Consider the following 22,245-nt stretch of genomic DNA (forward strand, 5'->3'; position numbering starts at 1 on the left):
TCAGATCTACACTCAACCTCGCCAAAGCGGATCTTGCACTAAGTCAAAAAATTGGCAAAGTAAAAAAAATTGGCAAAGTCAAAGAAATGTTCTATACCACCAGATGGATATGAGCATGTGTTAATTCTTCTGTGTAAGCCAAAATTCACATTGATCAAAGGACTTTCTGTGGTCTATATTTGGATATGATGTAGCTGAGGATGACTGCATTTCCACTGTACAGTCAAAGGGGTGGCAAGATGCAGGATGCAGTTTGGCATAGTTCTGGGCAAGTCATGGATGGTTAGAAGGGAAGAACTTAAACTGTGGAGGTTTCAGTACTGGACAGGTGACCAAACAATACTCACATGACTACAAGCATCATAATTACACACCATCTCCCTAAGTCCATACTTTGAATGGGTGTCACTCCTAGTGACTGTGCATCATAAAAGTCCTGTGCAACAAACAGGTAGTATCACTTACAATGTATCATCCTAGATTTCACTATCTCACCACTGGTCAAATGGACTGGGCACTTCATTACACCTTGTCTGTGAGCTGGCAAATTCTACACCCTCATAACATAAACATGATAGACAGAGGGCTTAGCTTTTATTGTTGTTGTTGTTTTTTCCATTCATATTTTCATTCTTTTGAGAGAATACCAACCTAAAACTGTGGGAAAATAATCGTGACATTTGCAAATAAGAACTTTGGATGCATTACAAAGTACGTTTGAAGATAGCTGCCTGCAAACATTTTATCCCTACCATGTACTAAATTTTCTAAAGAGTTTAAATTTTCGCGAATCGGGAATTCCCGACAATTTTGAGAGGGGTTAAATTCGCGATCATGGAGTCCTGTACTGAACGGAGAAGTGTACACGCATACGTCACATTCACATCGGGATCACAGTCAATATTTTCGCGGGGTCTAGGGCAATTACCCCCTGGGCAATTACCCCGGACTGTTCCCCTGGCCCTAATCCTAATCCTAATCCTGAACCTAATCCTATGCCTAACCCAAACTCCTAACCCTAACCCTAATCTTAACTCTTACCTTACCACTTACCAGTATTTAGCCGGGGGGGTAATTGCCCACTGGGGACAACTGCCCGGATACGATTTTCGCGTGTCCTTAATTTCGTGAATAGCACCTGATTCGCGAAATTCGCGAAAATAAAAACCTCGCGAAATATTCGGCGTATACAGTATACACTGAATTGTTCCTTCTCCTCCATCAGGCAAACTGTGAGTTTGAAAACATTACTGTACAACGGAGATCCGTCCCTCTTTTCCTTGCAATGTTATGAGCTCTAGAGCAGCAAAGGTTTCAGAACTTTAAAGATATCAGCCTTCATGTCAACATACTTTATGCCTGTTATACAGCGAGGTAAGTGCTGTAGCTGCAGATTTCATCCCATGTGCTCTACGCTAATCCTCACACCTTGCATCCTCTTTCACAAAGCATTATTTCCTCAACAAAATTGTTCAGAAGTCAATTTGAGGAAACCTGGCACACTTACAGAAGTGCAATGAATAGAGGAATTCTTCACTTGACTCTGCATCGGTCTACACAGTTTGAATTCATCAAGAGATGACCCTGACTCTCCTAACAATAAGTCAAACAATGTCAAAGAGAGCCATCTTCACCGTCTCTGAGTAGATTCCGGTCACATGGTTGCTGGAAAGGTTAGATCAGGCAACAAACCATAAAGTAGAAGGATATCATAAGGTTAGAGTGTGGTGATCATTGGGGCTGTTTTCATGCCACCCATTCATAGAGCAAACTCATTTCAATCAGCCACAGCTTTGCCCTGGGATCAAGTTGACCCTGGCAGTCGTGCAAGAGACGAGCCGTCAGCTGATCCACCGAGTCCCCGATCTGGAGGAGGCATAACTTGTCCTCCTCAACTTGAAGAAGCCTCAATTCGCCGTGCTTCTTCACCCCTGGGGCGGGGCTGGAGCTGCTCCTCTGCTGCGTAGCTTCTTGAGATATTAATGGAAGAAAAAAGTTTTTAAAAAAATCAGATTGTCACTAAATAGCAACTACATTCAATTTCTGAGATCATTCTGAATGGTTATCATGACCACCATACTACAAGAATATCATCTAAACAAATGGTATTTGCAACAAGGACTTTCCCTTCACACTATTGAAATACTCTTTAAATTCCACAGGCTACATGTGAACAAATGTAATGTCAATAACACTTTTAGGATACTGGTATCAAGGGGTCAAAGTAGATAAGATCTACGGGTGGATGATCTGGTATGTTTGTCAGCTTACTGGGATCATGCACAAGAGAGGAACCTTCCTTCAAACGGCAGACTTATTTGCTATTCCAAACAGAAAAACCAAATTTCATAGAGAACAAACATTTGCATACTGTAAAAGTGGATACTTTTGCATGAGTAATTTTTTTCACACCCGAACGGGTAAGATAAGTTTTGTGTGTCTTTAATTCCATGCAATCAAGACATTAAATACTGGAAAATATGGCAAGTATGGCGTGCTTTTTTAATATTTTTGCGCTTGTTTCTGGTTGCACGAACTTGCGCAAAAATTTCAAGATTGCTGCTTGTGTTGGAACTGAACACGCACATTTTATGTTCTTAAAGAAAAAAATCTTTTTATTATTTATGGGGACTAAAAAAACCCCCAAAATACAAGCATCAAACTTTCTTTTTTACAACTTTTTCGATGATTTTGTTATTACTGTGTGCATTCTGACAAGTTCATGCTTCATGAAAAATGGCATAAAATATAATGATGAATAAAATCTGAACATACCTCCAAGATAGCACTTGAGATAGCACTTGAACATGATCAGCAGCAAGTACACCATCACCACCACCTGTTGTCGATACCAACGCAGATAATCTTCCCTCTTTCTCTCCTTAAATCCAAGGCTGTTGTCGTTGTAGTCGGTCTCTTCTGAATCACTGGCATCACCACTCTTGTCGTCTCTGCGCTGTTTTGGCACATACTGGAAGTACTTGCTGACAATCTTGGATAATGAGAGTATCTCGTCCCATGAAGAAATGCCACCATATTCAGATTCAAAGTGCCAGTTGAAGGTAAGCTCTGCGAGCCTGAGGCTGAGGAAGTCATGTTTGAGTGTCTAGAATGAGAGTGGACACCAACAAATGATGAAGAGTAGATGGAAGAGAGAGTATAGATTCACACATACTTCACAGTTATGAAAAAGGCAATTTCATGGGAATGGTCATTCCATTTTTTTTCATTATTTTAACATTCCCCATATACACTCATTATGAGTAAAAGCAATAAATTATAACTTTGAAGGTAAACTTTGCTGTACAAGTGTTTCTGATTTATACTGCATGCCAGCCTTCTATGATGGATAACTGCCAATGTAGGTTAACCAGAATTGATAAAGTTTTCTACCCATGAATGACATGATAACGGTATCCAATTTTCGTAAAGTGGATGTAATGCTAGATTGATCATATGAGTTCAGTTCATATGTAAGGTTAACAACAAATAGACACAAGAAAGAACATTAATGTATGATTATTTCTTCTTATTTATCTATTTCTTTACCAAAGAGACAGCAAGGTTCTTTTTGTGTCAGAGTAATCTTTGAAGTTAAACACTTACCTCAAACATGAGCTGCATTTGAGGAAGACCCTGAAGATGCAGGCCACTTATTTCTTGCGCAATCATCTCAACATGGTCTCTGTGGTTCAAGCAGCCAGTCAGGGCGATGCTGATCTGCAACAGCTTCTCAAAGACCGGCAGAACATGGTTCATATGGCACAGGCCTTCAGAACACCTACACTGCAGGGAAGGCTTACCCCGCCTGGCAGATGTGGAATTGCTGCTTGTGGGAGGCGGTCGAAGTTCCACTACCAGGGAATGGATCCACCTTGCCACCACCATGCACTTGTCTTTACAGGTACCTGGATTGAGAATGGCATGTGCATGGCATGTGGGTCTCCTTGCTGTATTCCACCTCAGCTTCCTTTCCACGTCATCCTCAAGGACGCTGGCAATGAGGCGCAGTGCAGCGAGGTCCTTGTGCCACTCAAAGGAATTACATGGTGGCCGTATGAGGACATCTCCAAGGTGCTTTAAGCCCTCCCACGTAATAGGCATGTCACTTACTCCGGGGTGATGGAGATGTTGCACATACTTCATGGTTTGATACACCAGGGCACTCTCAACACTGGTCCGACAGGATGGAAGTGTGTTCCTGATGAGGTCAGCATAAAATCTGGCATCGGGTTTACACTTGGACGTGGTGAAAGAACATATAAAATCCATGGCTGCAGGGATCTCTTCAATGCAGGTATCTATCGTGTTCAGCTTCATCGTACTAAATGATGAGATTCTGTCCCCACATTTAACGGTGTCCCTGTTTTGTCCAACAGATTTAACCGAGCTGTTAGCACATTTCATGTGCTCTGGTGCAGACTCTAGCGACGACCAACATGCCCACAAAGAGTTGCTGCTTTTTACTTTTTCTTCATTTTCACAGTCTTCATGTGACTGAGTCTCAAACAAAGTCTTTGCGGAATGATCATGCTCGTCTTCACACTGTTTATTTGCCCTCGAAGGTAGGGGGGACGGAGTCCTTGGAAGTGATACTTTAGGGCTAAGTGATACCTTAGGGCTTTGTGATAATCTAGGGCTCATCTGCAATTCTGGCAAAAAGCTGGAATCCGAGTCACTGTCACCAGAGTCACTGTCTTGACGGCTCCTCACCTCAACATCACTGTTATCATCATGGCTACAATCGTCTGCATCAGAAGATGAAGTGATTGTTATAGGTGAAGCCCTCTTCCTCACATGTGAACATGACGCAGGGGAATCCAAACAAATGACGTCAGAGCTGCCGGATGACAAGTTCTCCTCCTGCCTGACTGCTGAGCTGTCAGTCGTATACAGCTCCACTAATTCCGGTGAATCTGTTCGATGAGAAATCGCGTCCAGCTTACGAGAGGATGGCTCGTCTGAGACAGGCCACTCCCCTCCCTCATTCTCAGACCTGCACACAGACTTACTTGAAGCGATAGATGTCTTTTTCGGCACCCCTGGCACTGCACCGGCAGCAGATGGGCAAGAGAGAGCAACAGTTCTATTGTCTATGCCGAGCCTCAAATGCAAGTTTGTCAGCTTTGAAGTGGCATGCATGCTGCTTGCGGCTGAATCCTCACTACTTATTTCGGTCATGTCTGCTCTGATGTGGCTCCTCTGCATAGATATCTTCCTCCTAACTTTTCCAGAGTGGGAGGGTCGCTGTTTCAGCCAGTCCACTTTCAAATGATCTTGGTGGACCTCCACAGATATGAACTCTTCCTAAAATATACAAGCATAAAAAAGACAAATAGTAACACAGAAATTCTAGAACACGATGACAAGAGTTACATTTAAGTAGACTAAAACAAAACAGCTAGACATCATGAACTTGTTCATTTAAGTGCCATTATAGGGCTGTGCAAGAAGTCCTGGATGTGTCTTTCTCTAGAAGAATTTGTTTTGATTTGCATTTCTGGTGACATGAGCTTCCAGACAAGTGTAAGCATACATGCACGGCCTTCCCTTCTTCCTCTTTTTCTTTCTCTCCACAAGGTGGAGCTCAATCAATGTGTTGCATTCTGTGTTAGACTTATCTTATCGATGCATAATCCTATCGATGCACAATCTTTCAGTTTCTGGCCTTTCATATCTGTAGCTCTTCTGAGAATCACAACCATGTTGAAACAGTACACCTACACACTTGTATATATATTCTGAAACGAAATTTGTATTATTCTTTTAAATGCTTTGTAACAGTCCTAATTTCTATCCAACCACAGGGTTCCCACAGAAATTTGAAAACAGAATTCCATGACTTTTCCATGACTAAATTGCTGCTTTCCATGACTTCCTTTCTGGCACGGTTCCCAAAATCAGACACGTTATGATGGCCTCCACCTCCCCTCCCAGCCATCCGTTCCACCCACTATCTTACTCATGACATGTACATCTATTATCATTAGTATAACTATATGTCCCGGGAGTTATGTAGAATTTGGAATATGTCACAAAACTGGGAAAAATGGAAATCATTAACACCAATTATAGTAGCAGAGTATGATCAAAGAGTATGAGAGTTGCGAGACACGACAAACTGGAAAGCTGCCATAGCCAAGAGGTAAATGCAATTCCATGATTTTTCCATGACTTTTCACAAATTTTCCAAATTCCCTGACATTCCATGACCACAAATTTTTCCAGGATTTTCCAGGATTTTCCATGACTGTGGGAACCCTGAACCAGTTACAAGGTACAGTTTCCTAAGGTTCAAGTCTTATCTCCCATGGGTGGTCCCAGACTTTATATTGTACAAGTGTCCCACAGCCATTGTACAGTATGAGCTGAAAATTTCATATACAGATACATTTACTCTCACAAATTACTAAATCACTGATTCTCCAGAATTATCTGTACAATTTGATAGGAAGGCTTAACAACCAGCAGGGATACTGTAACAGTGGTTTCTTTCGCGGTGATTTTATTTTCACGCTTTTCGTGCTTAGAGGTTGAACCGCGAATTTAACATTACGCGAAAATGTTTTGAAATGTCGCACGAAATTAACCACGCAAGGAAATGTTTTGAACTAACCGCTTGTTACAACGCTATTGCGCACATGCACACACGAAGATTCCGCGCATTGAGTGTATTGATGGTCAACACACACACAGCGATACCGCACAATGTAGGTACAAGCATGTTAAAGTACTCGAGAGACGGGATTTCAGGTAAGCCTGCATTGAATTCCAATTTCTATTTAATAAATAAAAGAATAATTGGATTATAGTTTGGGTTTTCATGTGCAAAATAAAACAGTTTTTGCCGACTGTGAATTCACAGAGTTTGCAGACTGCAAATTTAAACACACGCGAAAAAGTCTGCACCGATAGAAACCGCGAAAGTATCTGTACGCGAAAGAAACCACTTTTACAATATTAGAATGGTACTACCAGGATTCACGATGTATTGTCAAAAATTTTTGCTCTGCTGGATCTCGACCACGCACAATCTTGCAAGCTGCATATACACAAAAGGACAAGTGAAAAGTTGTGGTACAAGCTAAGTACTGTAAAAGTGGATATTTTTGCGAGACTAATCTTTTGTGCTTAGCCGGGTAAGAAGAGTTTCGTATGTTTTTAATTCTGCGGAATCAAGACATCAATTAGTGGAACATACGGCAGGCAAAAATATTTGTGTGCTTTTATTTTTGCAGTAGTTTCTGGCTGGGTGAAATGTGCAAAAATTCCAATACTGTGAACTTTTCCACTTTTACAGTATTCCAATTTTTGTACACAAGGTATACCAGAGAGATGTAATCAAGGGTATGATAATACTGTACCATGGCATACATGACTATACAACTTATAGCCCTGTCTGTTATACAGGTAATCAAAGACTATAATACTCATGGTACCAGAAAGGGGATACTACATAAAGTAGAAGTACACATTAGAAAAATGCAACCGCATGTACAGTATGTACAACAGTATATGTGCAGAACTAAGATTGCAAAACAATGAGGCACAAAGGCCTAACAAATTCAATCTTTTTCATTTCTGTGATGCTACATAATGTATCTCTGATCACGTATATATCAAAGACTAGAAGCCTGGGGAGATGTTGGTGGCCCAATTGAATCAGTCTTCACTCAGTGCTCACCGGGAGACAATTAAAAACCACGAATACAAGGTGTAGCACATGTCAGCAAGTATACATGTGCACTGAAGCGTACTCTTATCAAGTAACGGTCCACTCCAGTCAAGATTTTTTGGCTGAGTGTATACTTTAACTTACACAGAGATCAGTGAATTGTAGAGCTGTACACAGTTGGTTACGGAGATTCTTGAAAATAATCTGAGCCAGGCCAGCCTTCCAATTCCATGATATCCCCACGCTCCCGGGTTTTACTACCAGAGCAGAAATGATTTTCTTACCATGCCTTCACACAACCTGCCAGATCAGATATCATTTTCCCACCTTGCCTGAGAACATCTTCCTACATGATATGCCGATCTACCATACCCACACAGACCAAGCACTTTAAAGTTATTTTTTTCCCCCCATCTGATATGGGAATTTGCCACTCTTCTCAACCGGCCAATCATCTACAGCCAAGTATATGATGATACCAGACAGCATGCATTATTAAATTACAATTACAGTACTTTGGAAATGAGGCATTTTATGGTAGATTGAATCATGTCATTCCTCACTCAGATTCTCTTTCTTTCTCTCATTTCCTCCTGCTGCCTAATTGCAAGTTCATATTTCCTCTCCTTCTACATTGTAGGTCTGTTCACACTTAAATGTCACAAGGAGGATGATAAAACCTTGCTTTTGCATTCAAAGGTCCAGTTTACCTTCGGGAGCAGTGATCTAAAAAAAAAAATCAAGATATCAGGTGCATGTATACAATTGTATATGTGTAGGTCTGTTGTATAACAAAACATCCTACTGTCGGGGGCTGGGGGCTGGGATGAACCCTAGGGATTGGTTGGTTTTCAGATACCCGGGAAGTACTCATAAATGAATGAGCGGACCAGTTGATCTGCAGTGATATGTGAGTTTATTACTGTTCGTTTCTGTTTTATTACTTCAAAGTAATAAAACAGAAACAAAAAAGAAACCCTGCAAAGAACAAGCAGAGAGAAAAAACAAACATCATAACACACTTCATATATGCCATGATTACACCAGCAATATGTTAGCTTGTTACCCAAAACCCACTTGGTTCTACATGGCACAAATCACAAAAGCTCTAAATTGTTCGTCTCCGTCCATATAATTTGCTGCAATCATTAAAACTCTCTCCACCTCTAGTGGACTTTCCAACTGGTTCCCCGTATCTTCCGGGGTGAGACAGGGCTGTGTCCTCTCCCCCCTGCTCTTTATCATATACTGTACATGGACCAGATCACAAAGGAGGCAAACCCAGATCTGGAGGCACTAAATGAACTCTTGTTTGCTGATGATCAAGCCATAATGAACAACAACAAGGATAAACTGCAGGAACACACAGATCTGCTCAACGCATGCTGTGAGAGTTATGACATGAAAATCAGTGTGAGTAAGACTGAAGCCATGACAGTCAGTAGAACCCCAGAGAAGCTTGAAATCAACATCAATGGAGCTCAACTGAAGCAGACAACTGAGTTCAAGTACCTGGGCAGCATATTTACAGTAGATGGGAAACTAGACAGAGAAATAGAAACACGCTGTCAGAAAGCAAAGGCTGTCAGCTACCAACTGGCCCCCCTTCTTAGACACCCCAATATCCCAAAGTGCACAAAGGCAAAGCTCATCAACACCATCTTCCTGCCAACTCTCACTTACATTTGTACCAGTGCCAGACATGGCCCCTAACAAGAACTCTTGAGCAGAAGCTGGTAACATGCGAGATGAAGTGTCTGAGGAAAGCCGTGAACAAGACCAGGAGGGACATGATACGAAATGAGGTGATCAGAGACATGGTAGGCGCCACATCTGTCCTACATCATTTCAAGCAACAACGTATTAAATGGTTCGGTCACCTCACACGCATGCCACCCAACCAGCCCCCCTTACAAGCTTACAACCTGAGATACTCGGGTGCAAGAGCCAGAGGCAGACCAAGGCGACGCTGGAGAGACTCTGTGGCAGATACCCTGAATGCTCACGATATGTCCCTTCTCCAGGCTTTGCAGCATATAGATGCTTATATCTCCCCGCGACGCCCCCGGGTACTTTTAAGCGGAAGGAAAAAGTAAAGTAAAGTAAAGTATTAAAACTGTAACTCAAAATGCATAATTTTTCCTCAACGACCGGTGATATATAATAATCTCCATTATGGTTTACAATACCACTGAATTGCACATCATAACTGCTTTATGTAATATTATGTCAAATGCTTATCAACTCCTTCAAATAGATTAAAAAGTTGAATTATTATTTCCAAAGCATTATCGACTGCTTTCATTTCCTCAGTAATCTTGCTTAACACAATCCATGCCAAAACTTCTTTTTTACTAAGTTGCACATCAAATACTAACATGTTATACTGGTACCAATGATTCATGCATGAAAACATAAAACAAACTTATTCTTCTCCTATATTAACCTTTATCAGTTCATAATATAATCACCTCATTAACTTAACAAAACCTGCACTTGGTTTTGGTATACTGTTTACAATATCCACATTATCATTGACTCAAAATGACCTGCATTCATGCCAACCTCACATGTTGTTCGGCATTTATCCTCACTAACTTACTCATACTGGTCAATAGCACAATCAGGGTATGCAATTGTGTAACAGGGCAAAAATGAAAAAACTTGGTGAAAATGCTTTTTTTGTTGTTTGTTGTAGCTGAGTGTTCAAATTTTCATTTCATGTAAAGAACGAGTCAAAATTTTGCATTAAACTGCGCATAAATTAGCATTTAAATTAGGGGTGTTCGAATTACATTGAAATGACTATATTGGAAAAATTCATTAAAAAAAAGGAGAATGTTTTTTTCATCTGATAATGCTGTTCGATATTCCTGATAAATATCTCTTTCATTCACCACCAGCACATAGCCACGACATATCACAAAATATGAATGAATTTCATATTTTCACTTCTCGAAATGGATGATCAATTTTATAGGCATTATTTTGAATTCAAATAAAACCACTTTTACATATTTTATCATATTCACTTTTGCCAAAGAGTGAAGAGGCGAAACTTTCAGGAATAGGTAACAGAAATATAGTGGCCATTATTACAAATTTTTATGAAATTAGGGCTGGTACTTTGGAAGATATTATATTTTTCATCAAAAAATTATCTGTACAGTTTGACCTTGAATGTGCGCACAGTGTTTGGATCAATTCTCATATTTGTAAACACAGATAGAAGAATGAATGTGAGATTTATGATGACTTGAGTTGATATCCAAGCTGTGACAGTCAAACAATGACATATTAAGCCAAAATGATATGTTTTTGATTATGATATCTTTAGAAATTGAACAAGCATTGAAATATGAACACTGAACACTTATCATACTGTATGACCTTCATGCAGTATAACATGGGCGTGTATCGCACTTATTTATGCTCAGCAATTTGTAAAAATATAAAAAAATAAGTTCCTATTGCTCAAATTTGCTAAAATTTTCACACAATAGATTTCTACATATGTACAATTCATGGTTAAAAAAACAAGGATATTCAATAAGGGGAAAAGAGTCTTTAAAGTAGTCAAATACAGTAGGATATACCTCACTGAAAATACCGAAAAACGGCTGCACTTATTTTACTCAGCATTTGAAAATGGTTCAAAACTCAAAACTGGCTGAACATTTATTGGCAAACAGCGCACCAGATTGTAGTGTGTCTTCAGTACTTTCAGGAAAAGCAGAAAAATAAGCTGTTTCTCCATGTATAGCTGTACAGCATGGGTTAAAAGGTCACAATGTCACAAAAAAAAGCTAGCATTACACTCCTACCAGGATGGGACTTCAGACCTTATAACTTTCTCCAGCTGAAAGAACCACTGTTTTTTATTGCATGCAAGCAATGCCAGGAAAAAATCCATTAATTTGATACCAAACACATAGGGGTAGACTTAAGATATGGACCTCAAATCTTGATTTTACGTAAGTTGTAAAACGCTTTTTTTGACGCATTACGTGGGTTTTGGGGGACTTTTTGGTAATTAACCTTCAATAATTAACAGTAAATGAGAAGAAATTAGCTATTGTCGTACCACATGTGATTACTGATGTCTTAGCATGCTGCATGTGAATTTTTAAGTCAGTTGGTGCATTCTTTTAGAAGTTACAATTTTTTAAAGTGAGAAAGTCATGATTGCATACCCTGATTGTGCTTATCACCTACTGTAATTGTAAAGGTCCGTATGACGCTGATACACACTCTAATCATATAAACATGATATCTAAATGAACCAATAATAACGGTTATTACAACTTCCATTCATTCAGACCAGGGAGGTGAGACAAAAAGGAGTGGGCACTCTGCCCTGAGGGTTTTCCCTATCACTCAACACAGGATTACAAGGGATCAGTGCCCCAAAGAACAAGTAAACGACCTCTTACGTAACGAGGTCAGTCTGATCGTTATCACTGCTGTTTGATGTTCGATCCTCGGGGCCGCGGTGATTTGGCCCTCTATCGTTAGGAGTATGGACAGGCCAGTTGACTTGTGTGTGTTCACAAGGACGTGTATGAGGGTTTTACATTCTTTATGCAGGCTCACATGGCATATACTCTTGGGACCTGCTAGTCTAAGAATTCAGCTCTCGATAGATACAAAAATTTTGAAAATCGGCCAAGAAGAAGTCGAGTTTTGACAATGCAACTGTTTAACAATAGCCATCGTTTTGTTCTTGTCTTAATCAAATTACGACGCAATGTCAAGTGTAAATCCTGACTAGTGCTGATGAAATTCACCTGTAGATCAGCAGATGTTGGGGCTTTTCTTTAGTCTGATGTATCACTTCATTGTTCGCTCGTGTTGGTTCTCTTGTCATATTTTTTGGGAAACTTGCGTACATCCGCCAAGACATGTTTTTTCTGGTCCCACTAACATATTTTTGAGAGCAATTTTAGTTCTCCAGGGGATGAAAACACTATTTGAATGTTTTTTCGTTGTATGCTGGGGATATATTGAGGCAGGAGGGCTCGAATCTACAACAGAGTGGTCATGATGGAGACTACTATAGGACCTTATCTTGGTGAAATAACTTGCCTCCTTGCCTGGTGTATGGTGAAAACATGTGAGAGTTCAGTAGTTACGTTCAGACGGGAGCCCTTAACCTCGAAGTTAGGAAACTTCGAGGTTAGAGCTTGTAGTTAGGGACCGTGAAGACGCACTCGTAGTTAGCAAACCTCGAGGTTTGCTCGATGTTTCGAGCCACGAGAAATCTTATGGTTAGCGCTCTAACCACGAGCCGCGGGGGGTCCCCACTCGTAGTTAAGCACCGTGTGGACACAAAAAACAACGAACTCGAAGTTAAGAGTGACCTCGCCGTAAACTCCAGCCCCCACAATTTCCCTCTACTTCCGGGTCAACCTCCCAAACGTACACCACAAATACACTACATGTGAAAAACCTATGACGCACGACACAACAACATCATCTTTTCTTCCCATGCGCTTGATCTCTGAAACTGAACACGTCAAACTCGCTACTGTATTCTATATTCTTCTCCGACGCTAAAAAAATGTTTTCGACGAATATCTTCACAAAGGCATAAAGTCATCAGTGCAGTGCTATCTCTGCAGTGTAAGTGAGTCCGACAGGGTTGGACTATAGAATAAATAGACGCCTTGTTAGCAGTGTGGGCTGAAACTTCCGCTTTTGTGGTTTTAACATCGAGTGGGACCCACTCGTAGTTACGGGGGGGCAGAAGCTTAACCTCGAGGTTTCGTAACCTCGAGGTTAAGATTCGTCGTGTGGACACACGTCGTAGTTAGGGGGCAAGAGCTAAACCTCGAGGTTAGGGCCTGCCGTCTGAACATAACTAGTGAGAGCTGAACTATCTCACATGTCCTGTATCACTGTATGCCTGATAAGATATTCACCATGGCGCTTTTTTTTTTTGTCTGCCTCTCTGTTTTTGTTTTATTCTTATTTGAAATCTGAATGGGTATTTGTATGATGGTTGTTGCTGTTGTGGTTGGTATTTTCTGTGCTAGCTTGGTATTAAAATTATTATTATCATCATACATTATTAGGGCCTGTGTTCCACTACTCAGCTGTTCATGTTTCCTTCATATTCTTACAATCAGTATATTATTATTGGTGCTGCTAATCATTATTATTAAATGTTTTTAAGTCTGTGTTAATTTGTTTCCATTTCATGTAAAAGTTATTTCACCATAGGCCTAATAGCATGCAAAGTACATTTGTTCCCAAGAAATCTTATAGTACATGGACATGTAAATGCACATAAATTATAATACCTTGAATACTAGCTGCAAAATTCAAAATGTGACCATGCAACCAGTTCACTGGACATCACAATGCACCAGTGTTGTTTGCAGGCACAGCAATGGGTAATGCACCAGTAATGCACCAGTATACATCACCCACCAGTACCACGTGGAGTAATCCAGGTTCTGGCCAGGGAGGGGTGAGACCCACCAGCCTGTCGACAAGGATTGCGCATGTGCACTGTGCGGCCAAGCGGCAGTAATCTAGTTAGTGGAGTGGTCTCTTGGGGAGTGCGGCTCCCAGGATGGTTCAAAAGACACTAATCCAGTGCCCACTCCTTTTCCTCTCACCTCCCTGTTCAGACCAATATTCATCCACTTGACAAACTCCATCGCACGGCGTAAATTACATAACTCTTCACTCCTACTCTGTGCCAAGTGTGTGGTTGAGTGCACTGCTGTGTACTCTGTGTGCAGCTAACACACACTGGACACAGGGTCAATGGCTGAGAGGACAATAACTTCATTCACCTCCACTGTTCATTTACTCTATTTACCGTTCAGTTCAGTTTATTCAAACCAAATCAAACATGACAAAAATACAAGACATAACTGTAAAAATTTAGAATGACAGGTTTGGGACCCCAGTGAAGCACAGCTTGTGGTCGGGGCCCCTTTACACAATAAAACGGTAAAATACATTCAAATTACTTGTAAACTTCATACAATAAGCATATATGCATACAGAAATCATGTACTCAACATAAATATCATTTAGAAAACGAAATACAAGCCTACTTCCAACAGATTTCTTCCAGTGACCTTATTGCCTCTCCCCCTCTCTGCAGAGCAAGGTGCAATGCCCCAGACCACCAAAACTGGTTGGCTCAGCACTTTCTGTGACTGGTCACTCACAAAAGTATCACTCCTCCTTTCCGTAAAAGTTGTATTTGTGGTTATTATTTTCATATTCTGTATAACCTCAACTGTAATTGCAAGGCGCATACTCATTTCTATCTCTCCCATAGCATCTCAACTTCAACATTAATCAACCAACAGAACTATATCTTAACATGTGCAAGTACACAAGCCCCAAAGTGGTGAAGTGAAACTAGCTGGGGGATTACTAGCATGGGATGGCAGCCCCAGAACGCTCGCTGGGACTTGTCCCCTCGTCCCCGCGAAGTCGGGTATGGGGACAAGATTTGGAGGGGAGAGTGACCTTGGGGCGTAATTGATAGCGTCCAGCTGTGGTCATCAAATGTGCGCATGCGCTATGCCTGGATTCAAGTGGCAGAGCTCGCTCCAAGCCCCAAAATGCCCCCACAGCTCGGGGACAGATGAGATACCAATAGTTACGTTCAGACGGGAGCCCTTAACCACGAAGTTAAGAAACTTCGAGGTTAGTGCTTGTAGTTAGGGACTGTGAAGACGCACTCATAGTTAGCAAACCTCGAGGTTTGCTCGATGTTTCGAGCCACGAGAAATCTTATGGTTAGCGCTCTAACCACGAGCCGCGGGGGTCCCCACTCGTAGCTAAGCACCGTGTGGACACAAAACACAACGAACTCGAAGTTAAGAGTGACCTCGCCGTAAACTCCAGCCCCCACAATTTCCCTCTGCTTCCGGGTCAACCTCCAAAACGTACACCACAAATACACTACACTTGAAAAACCTATGACGCACGACACAACAATATCATCTTTTCTTCCCATGCGCTTGATCTCTGAAACTGAACACGTCAAACTCGCTACTGTATTCTATATTCTTCTCCGACGCTAAAAAAATGTGTTCCACAAATATCTTCATAAAGACATACATGTAAAGTCAACAGTGCAGTGCTATCTCTGCATACCATGACAGAGAAAAAGAGTACCTGTAAGCGAGTCCGACAGGGTTCGACTAAAGAATAAATAGACGCCTTGTTAGCAGTGTGGGCTGAAACTTCCGGTTTTGTGGTTTTAACATCGAGTGGGACCCTCTCGTTACGGAGGGCAGAAGCTTAATCTCGATGTTTCGTAACCTCGAGGTTAAGGTTCGTCGTGTGGACACACGTCGTAGTTAGGGGGCAAGAGCTAAACCTCGAGGTTAGGGCCTGCCGTCTGAACGTAACTAATGTGAACGGTCAGTCGTAAAAAAGATAAGACCTCTTGTGGCTGTCCCCGCGTCGCGGGGACCAATGTGAACACGGGGTACACCCTATACAGTACTGTAGGCACACCAAGCCCGTGCAATGTAATACACTTTCTCAACACAAAATTCTGTCCTCTGACACTACCATATAATTTTTTTTTTTTTTGCAATAAAGCCTGAAATATAAGGAGATATCAGTATTTTTCTCAATAAACTGTAACTGTAGACGGTCTAGTCTGGAAACACTTTTATTTTAACTACTGTTCACATTTTGTGTATTTCACAATACTTACCATCGATTATACGGATTCAAGTTTGCATAGTGGTTGTTTTTATCCCTAACTCACATTTCAGCATTATTGGGTTTTTGTTTTATCTGCAAATGGTAAATTATGCCTCTAACATTTAACACCAACTTCACAACGTCTGTGCAAATCACATAAAAATATAAACTGCCATATTTGTATAGGCACTAATTCCTGGGATTTAACATGAACTACATGGAGCATTGAATATTTTTGTAGCTTCACATACACTACAATGGTGCATGTCAAGAACTTGATGTACATTTGTACATTGTATGTACAAGAGACCGGTTAATTCATTAATCCTGTCATTCAAAAAGTGAATTAGCTGAAGAAGATATTGCAGCCTACTTTTTGTGGGTTTTGAGCTACAAATTTGTAGATGGTCACATGATATGGATAACAAAACATCACTGCCTAAATGTTAACCCATTGAGGACGGTTTGATTTTGATACAACACACATTTCCCATATACACCTGCCAAAGTACAGTGTGTATACTCGGGACTCGTCCTCAACAGGTTAAGCAATGTAAAAACATGTACTACATGTATCTGGGAGGGTTTAGGGACACAGAACAAAGGAAACAAAAGGAGTGAGTAGAGTGTCATTAGCAGCAAGCCAATCCGGTATGGCAAGGAGAGATTACAGCAATGGAGTGAGCAAACAAAAAGGAAGGGTAGGGCAGGGCCAGTGCAGTGATGATCCCTATAAAGCTAATGGGTGGGCAACGGGCCAATGATGAAGGTGGATGTCGAGGCAACCTCAAACAAGATTAGGAACACAGTGATGAGGGGTATTGAAAGGGGTGTGAGAAAACCAGAATTGGGGAAGGGGGGATCAAACAGGATGAATAGAATGCCCATGCTGATGTACACAAGTAATTAATGGCAAGGAATACAACTGGGAGCCAACCAACAAGTGCACTGCACATAACATATGTACATGCAATGTACAGCAGTATAACGAAGAAGGTTCAAGAGCAAAGCAATCAGTGAAGGATCTCAGTTGCAGAGACTGAGCCTCCAACCCCAAGCACCTTCTGATCTGGAGATTCTCCAACCTGAAAACCCTAGCAAACTGGAGACTCCACCTTGATGTGCGCAAAGAGCATATCACGAGCGTGAAGCATGAAGTCCCCTTCAGCTGGGGTCCAGGGCCATGAGTAAAGGGCCCTGGAACTCTAGGGTTCTAAATGCTCTTGTGCTATTTCTCATGCTTACATTGTATTTTTATCATATGATGGCACTAAGGAAGTAATATTTCAGTGATTCATATCATATATTTGGGCTTAATAAAACTTCATTTTATATAAAATACAATTTCATTTCATGTATCATAATACATCTTAAGCCGGAACCACAGAGCCAGGGTGGGAGAAATTAAATCTCAAGCGTGAGAATGGGAGATTAAATTGCGAAAATGGTCTTTTGGCTAGAGACCTCTCATCGAAAGTGGGAGAGTTGGAGTCTCTGCAGTTGTTTGTAAGCTGGCGCTACAAAGTCAGAGTTACCTTATTGTTAGTGTATATCTAGCAAAGGCCCAACAAGCCTTGTGACATCAAATGTAGATTAACAATGCATTCCAATAATAATTATAACAGAAACGTAACTTGCAAAACTTTATGAATTCTTCATGTGCAGTCGTAAAATATTGATGATCTTCCATAGAAATGTACTGCAGGTAGTGTAAAGGACCATTAGAAGCCAACACAATTGGAAAATTCGACACACTGAACCCAAAACATGTGTCAACCAATCACAAGCAAAGCATCTGATGAATGCCCTCTAGCTGCTAAATAGTTGTATTTATTATCTACCCCTCAAATTCATGTACCGGTAATAACCATGCATCAAACCCCAGCAAATTAACCATTTAGTCTACAAATGTTGCTTCCTTAAACAGTTAAACAATGATAAAGAAAAAGAGACGAATAAAGGAGTAAAAAGTTACCTCCTTTTCTTCCTCCTCCTCTGAGTCCGAGATGTCACTGTATTGTATACTCTGTTTCCTCTTCTTGAATGGCGACATTTTGATCTCCCCTACGTCTTCCATAGAAGACATAGCTGTCAGTTCCTCCACCATTCACTTTGAGATGGTGAGGCCTTGCTCGAGGTACCTGTCAGTAAAGATAAGGACTGTCCATTATCTCTATTGTATGATGGGCACATTTAGGGTTTGAACAACTTGAACGCTAATCTTACACTGTATAATTGATATTAAATCATTGCCGACATCTCAATCAAATCTGATCAATGCCAATATGTACACAAAATAATGATAAAATAGTTGAACATTTTGAATAAAAAATATGTTGTAATGAATTGAAACTGAATCAATATACAATGTACACTGTACGTGTACTGTGCACATGAATGATTATTGTCTGTGGTGTCAGTATGTTACTGTGAGATACCATATCATAGTTTTTCTGAGTACAAACCCAGCACATTTGCACTTCACTTTCACTCCACTTCGATTGCAAGCACCAAATTTTTGAACACAAATATAAGGCTATCAAAATTCAGCACATTTTAGTTGTACATGAATGGGAGAAATATGACTTACAGTACAAGAATACAGAATTGTACCCTCTATGATTCTACTATCTAACGAAGGATAGAAAGAAAAAAAAAAGTGAAGTTCGAGAAAAAATGATAAATGAAAGCAGAATGGCTGCATTTTAAGTGCACTAAATGTCAGTTCTACTCCCATGTACTGTATCGTTGTTCATTTGCCACCTTAGAAATCTTCAGGGCACGTAAATATTGGGTGATTTCAAGTTGGGTGCCAATGCTAATGCTATTTCCCAAACAACTAACACCGACATGAAAATCAACACAACAAACTGATCACAAGCAGACTTCTACTCTGAATACACAATACATTTGCGTTTAATCTACACTGCCATTCAGTGATTTTGTATGATTCATAAACACTCAGGTCCATACAGTGTGTAATTCACTGCACTTGACCAAAAGATCGGTCTGTAATAATGTTGTCGGGGATATGTTCCACCGAGACTACCTCTGGCTTCACGGAATCCCCTCCTATACGGAGAGCCATGAAAAAAGAAGAAAGAGAAAAGCATCCTCTGGACAGACAGATTTTTCTCTTTATAGTAATTTACTATCGACCTCTCGGCTCTAAATTGTTAAAACATAGGCCTACTTGTACATTTACCTTGGAAAATTACAATATACCTTGGAAGTGAGCGTGAAGTTAAATACCAACCTTATTTGCCCTTTGATGTCATTAAATATAAATGAAATCAATAATTTTTTGGTAGGCGCTGTGCAGAAAATGTATGGCACAGAGAGGAAAATATCTCTTCGGGCTAATATCGTTGTAGTTGCACATTCCCAATGTATACAAGTATGTACATCAAATGGCACCCCCTTTTCTTATGACGTAAAGTTTAATACGGCCTATGCTCATCATCCTGGTACACAGTAGCGTCACACATTTCAGACTCAGAGAAAGGACCCCACCAGCAACCCCAACATGTACGTTACATGGTTGGGTCTTTCCATGGGGTTGGGGCATGAAATGTAACATAGTGGTCAAAATTTCATCATCACTTTATTCAAGTTTAATGAAGTTCTTTGAAACTATTGGTCATCATAACAATTAATTTAAAAAAAAGTTTGACAACAAAGGTCATTTTAGAATTTTATGGCCAACTGTTACAAATCATGAATACCTACATATGTGATGCAGGTCTACACCAAATTTGAGCTCTTGAGGGATTTTTTCATGAGAATTCCAATTAAAAGAGTTTACAACATCAAACCATTTCACCGATACAAGTTCATAAATGTAGCATCCTCATTAGATGCGCTTTTCCCATGTAACATCATTATTTTTCACAAAATACTAAAGTTAACCTGTCATGGGAGTAATGCTCTTTATGTTCATTAAGGGTCAAACTTGACTACGAAAAAAAGACTGTCATAAATTTGCTCTAGAAACACTTTGAATGGACCACAATGAACATACAGTAATGCAATTATGCAAGTTTTTGAGAAAGATGAATTGTGTCTCAATTAGTCCTTTTTGAGTAACGGATATGAAATGACGGTTACCTACATTGTATATGATGCGGACACGGTGTCCCCATCACACAGGTATAGTTTGATATTTTTGAAGAAATTTATGGCTAACAAAGTCCTACTGTTCCAGTAGCAATCGATTCTTGAAGACTCAGAATAGACGTCACAAAGTGCAAAGAGTCATGAATAGAACTGAAATGCAAGGCTGTCAGGATGATGGGGTCACCAATGACACAATGGTGTCTGCATCACATACATGTAGGTACTATTTTGAACTAAAATGAGGTCTAAGGAGGCCTAAATATGCTTATTTTGACCATAAAATGAATCATGTTTGAAGAAACTGCTAGAAACAATGAGTTGAGAAACACTCAATGCAATATCTACAGTAACCATGCCATGGCTGACAAGTGAAAGTACTATGTGATGTGGACACCAAATTTTGGTGTCCGCATCATGAGCATTGTGTACATGGTTTCAGGCAAATCGATTATCTGTTAACAACCGCAAATGTAACTTTATTGTTTTTAGTAATCGCAACAAATCATATGACACTGATTTTGTTAAAGTGGAATTGAATGATGTTCAAATTCCCAGGGTAGAGAAAACAACATTTCTTGGTGTTATTTTAGATTCAAAATTAACATGGAAGCCTCATATACAAGAGACAGAGAAAAAAATATCAAACATTGGTATTATATCCAGACTAAGCTACATGTTACCTACCGATGTATTACGGATGTTATACTCCACTCTTGTTTTGCCCTATTTGTCTTATTGCAACATGGTGTGGGGAAGTACTTTTCAGTCCAGTCTAAAAAATTGACTTCAAAGCAAAATAAAATAGAAAGAGTTATACATGGAGCGAACCCAAAATCTAAAGCAGGCCCGTTATACTCAAATAAAATTGCTTACTTTGAAAAATATCACCACCTATCAGCAATGTATTCATCAGTGTGTCAACAAACTTATGCCTGACCATTTTGTTCAATTGTTTGATATCAATCAGAATGTGCATAATTACAATACACGCTCCTCGTCATTAATGCATTTGCCCAGACCCAGAACCTTGTCTTACCAACATAATATTCGTTTTATGGGCCCCAAGAAATGGAACAATTCATCTAAAGACATAAGAAATGCACCATCTCAAAATTGTTTTAAGATAAGACTCAAGAAAAAGTTGTATTCATTCATATAAGGTAGTTTATAGTGAGGGCTGCTAAATTTCTCTTGATTTACTAAAATGCATTATACATGTACATGTACAATGTTGCCTTGTTTGTTTTAGTATTACAAGTGTATGTATTTTTAGGTTCTCTTTACCTCTCCCTAATGTATTTTTTTCTTTCTCTCTTATCTTTTCTTTTCTTTCTCTTTTTCCTTCTTCCTATCTGTTTTCCCTCCTGCATCCCTAGCTTTAGTCTCCTGTATTTCATCTTGTAAATGTATAGTAATGTCTTTTTAACTATGTTTCAATCAGATTCGACTACGTTTTCAAATGTTAAAGGTGCACTCACTTCAAGCTGTGCTTACTGAGTTGTCACCTCCAGTTTGTCATTACTGAATTGTTACTGTTATTGTAACATGAATTGATCTGGAAATAAATGTTCTATTGAATTGAAAAATTGAAGCAACACATAGGTACATATTTCTGGATAAAAAGAGGTTTGTGTCTTCTTGAGCTGAAACATTATTCTTCGACTGTTTTACTGAAAAGCATTAGGAATGGACTAGAAATTAAGTACTATTGTTTTATGATTTGTTCATAGTGATTGATAACGAACATTTAAACAGGATTTACCTAT

At 40.0% G+C, this 22,245-nt stretch overlaps 1 protein-coding gene across 1 annotated transcript; it reads right to left on the bottom strand.

Annotated features, from left to right (window-relative positions):
- Positions 1 to 1,746: 1,746 nt before the first annotated feature.
- LOC139724349 (uncharacterized) lies at positions 1,747 to 21,221 on the bottom strand. Its single transcript, XM_071635502.1, has 5 exons — positions 21,164 to 21,221; positions 18,339 to 18,504; positions 3,607 to 5,307; positions 2,776 to 3,106; positions 1,747 to 1,970 (listed from the first exon to the last, which is right to left on the bottom strand). The coding sequence occupies exons 2-5, from the start codon at positions 18,468 to 18,470 to the stop codon at positions 1,747 to 1,749; spliced, it is 2,388 nt and encodes a 795-aa protein (XP_071491603.1). The 5' UTR covers positions 18,471 to 18,504; positions 21,164 to 21,221.
- Between the last annotated feature and the right edge of the window lie 1,024 nt (positions 21,222 to 22,245).

Source organism: Diadema antillarum, unplaced genomic scaffold (genome assembly GCF_040938485.1).
Source record: "Diadema antillarum isolate AM-2024a unplaced genomic scaffold, OU_Dant_1.0 scf00000211, whole genome shotgun sequence".
Taxonomy (NCBI): domain Eukaryota; kingdom Metazoa; phylum Echinodermata; class Echinoidea; order Diadematoida; family Diadematidae; genus Diadema; species Diadema antillarum.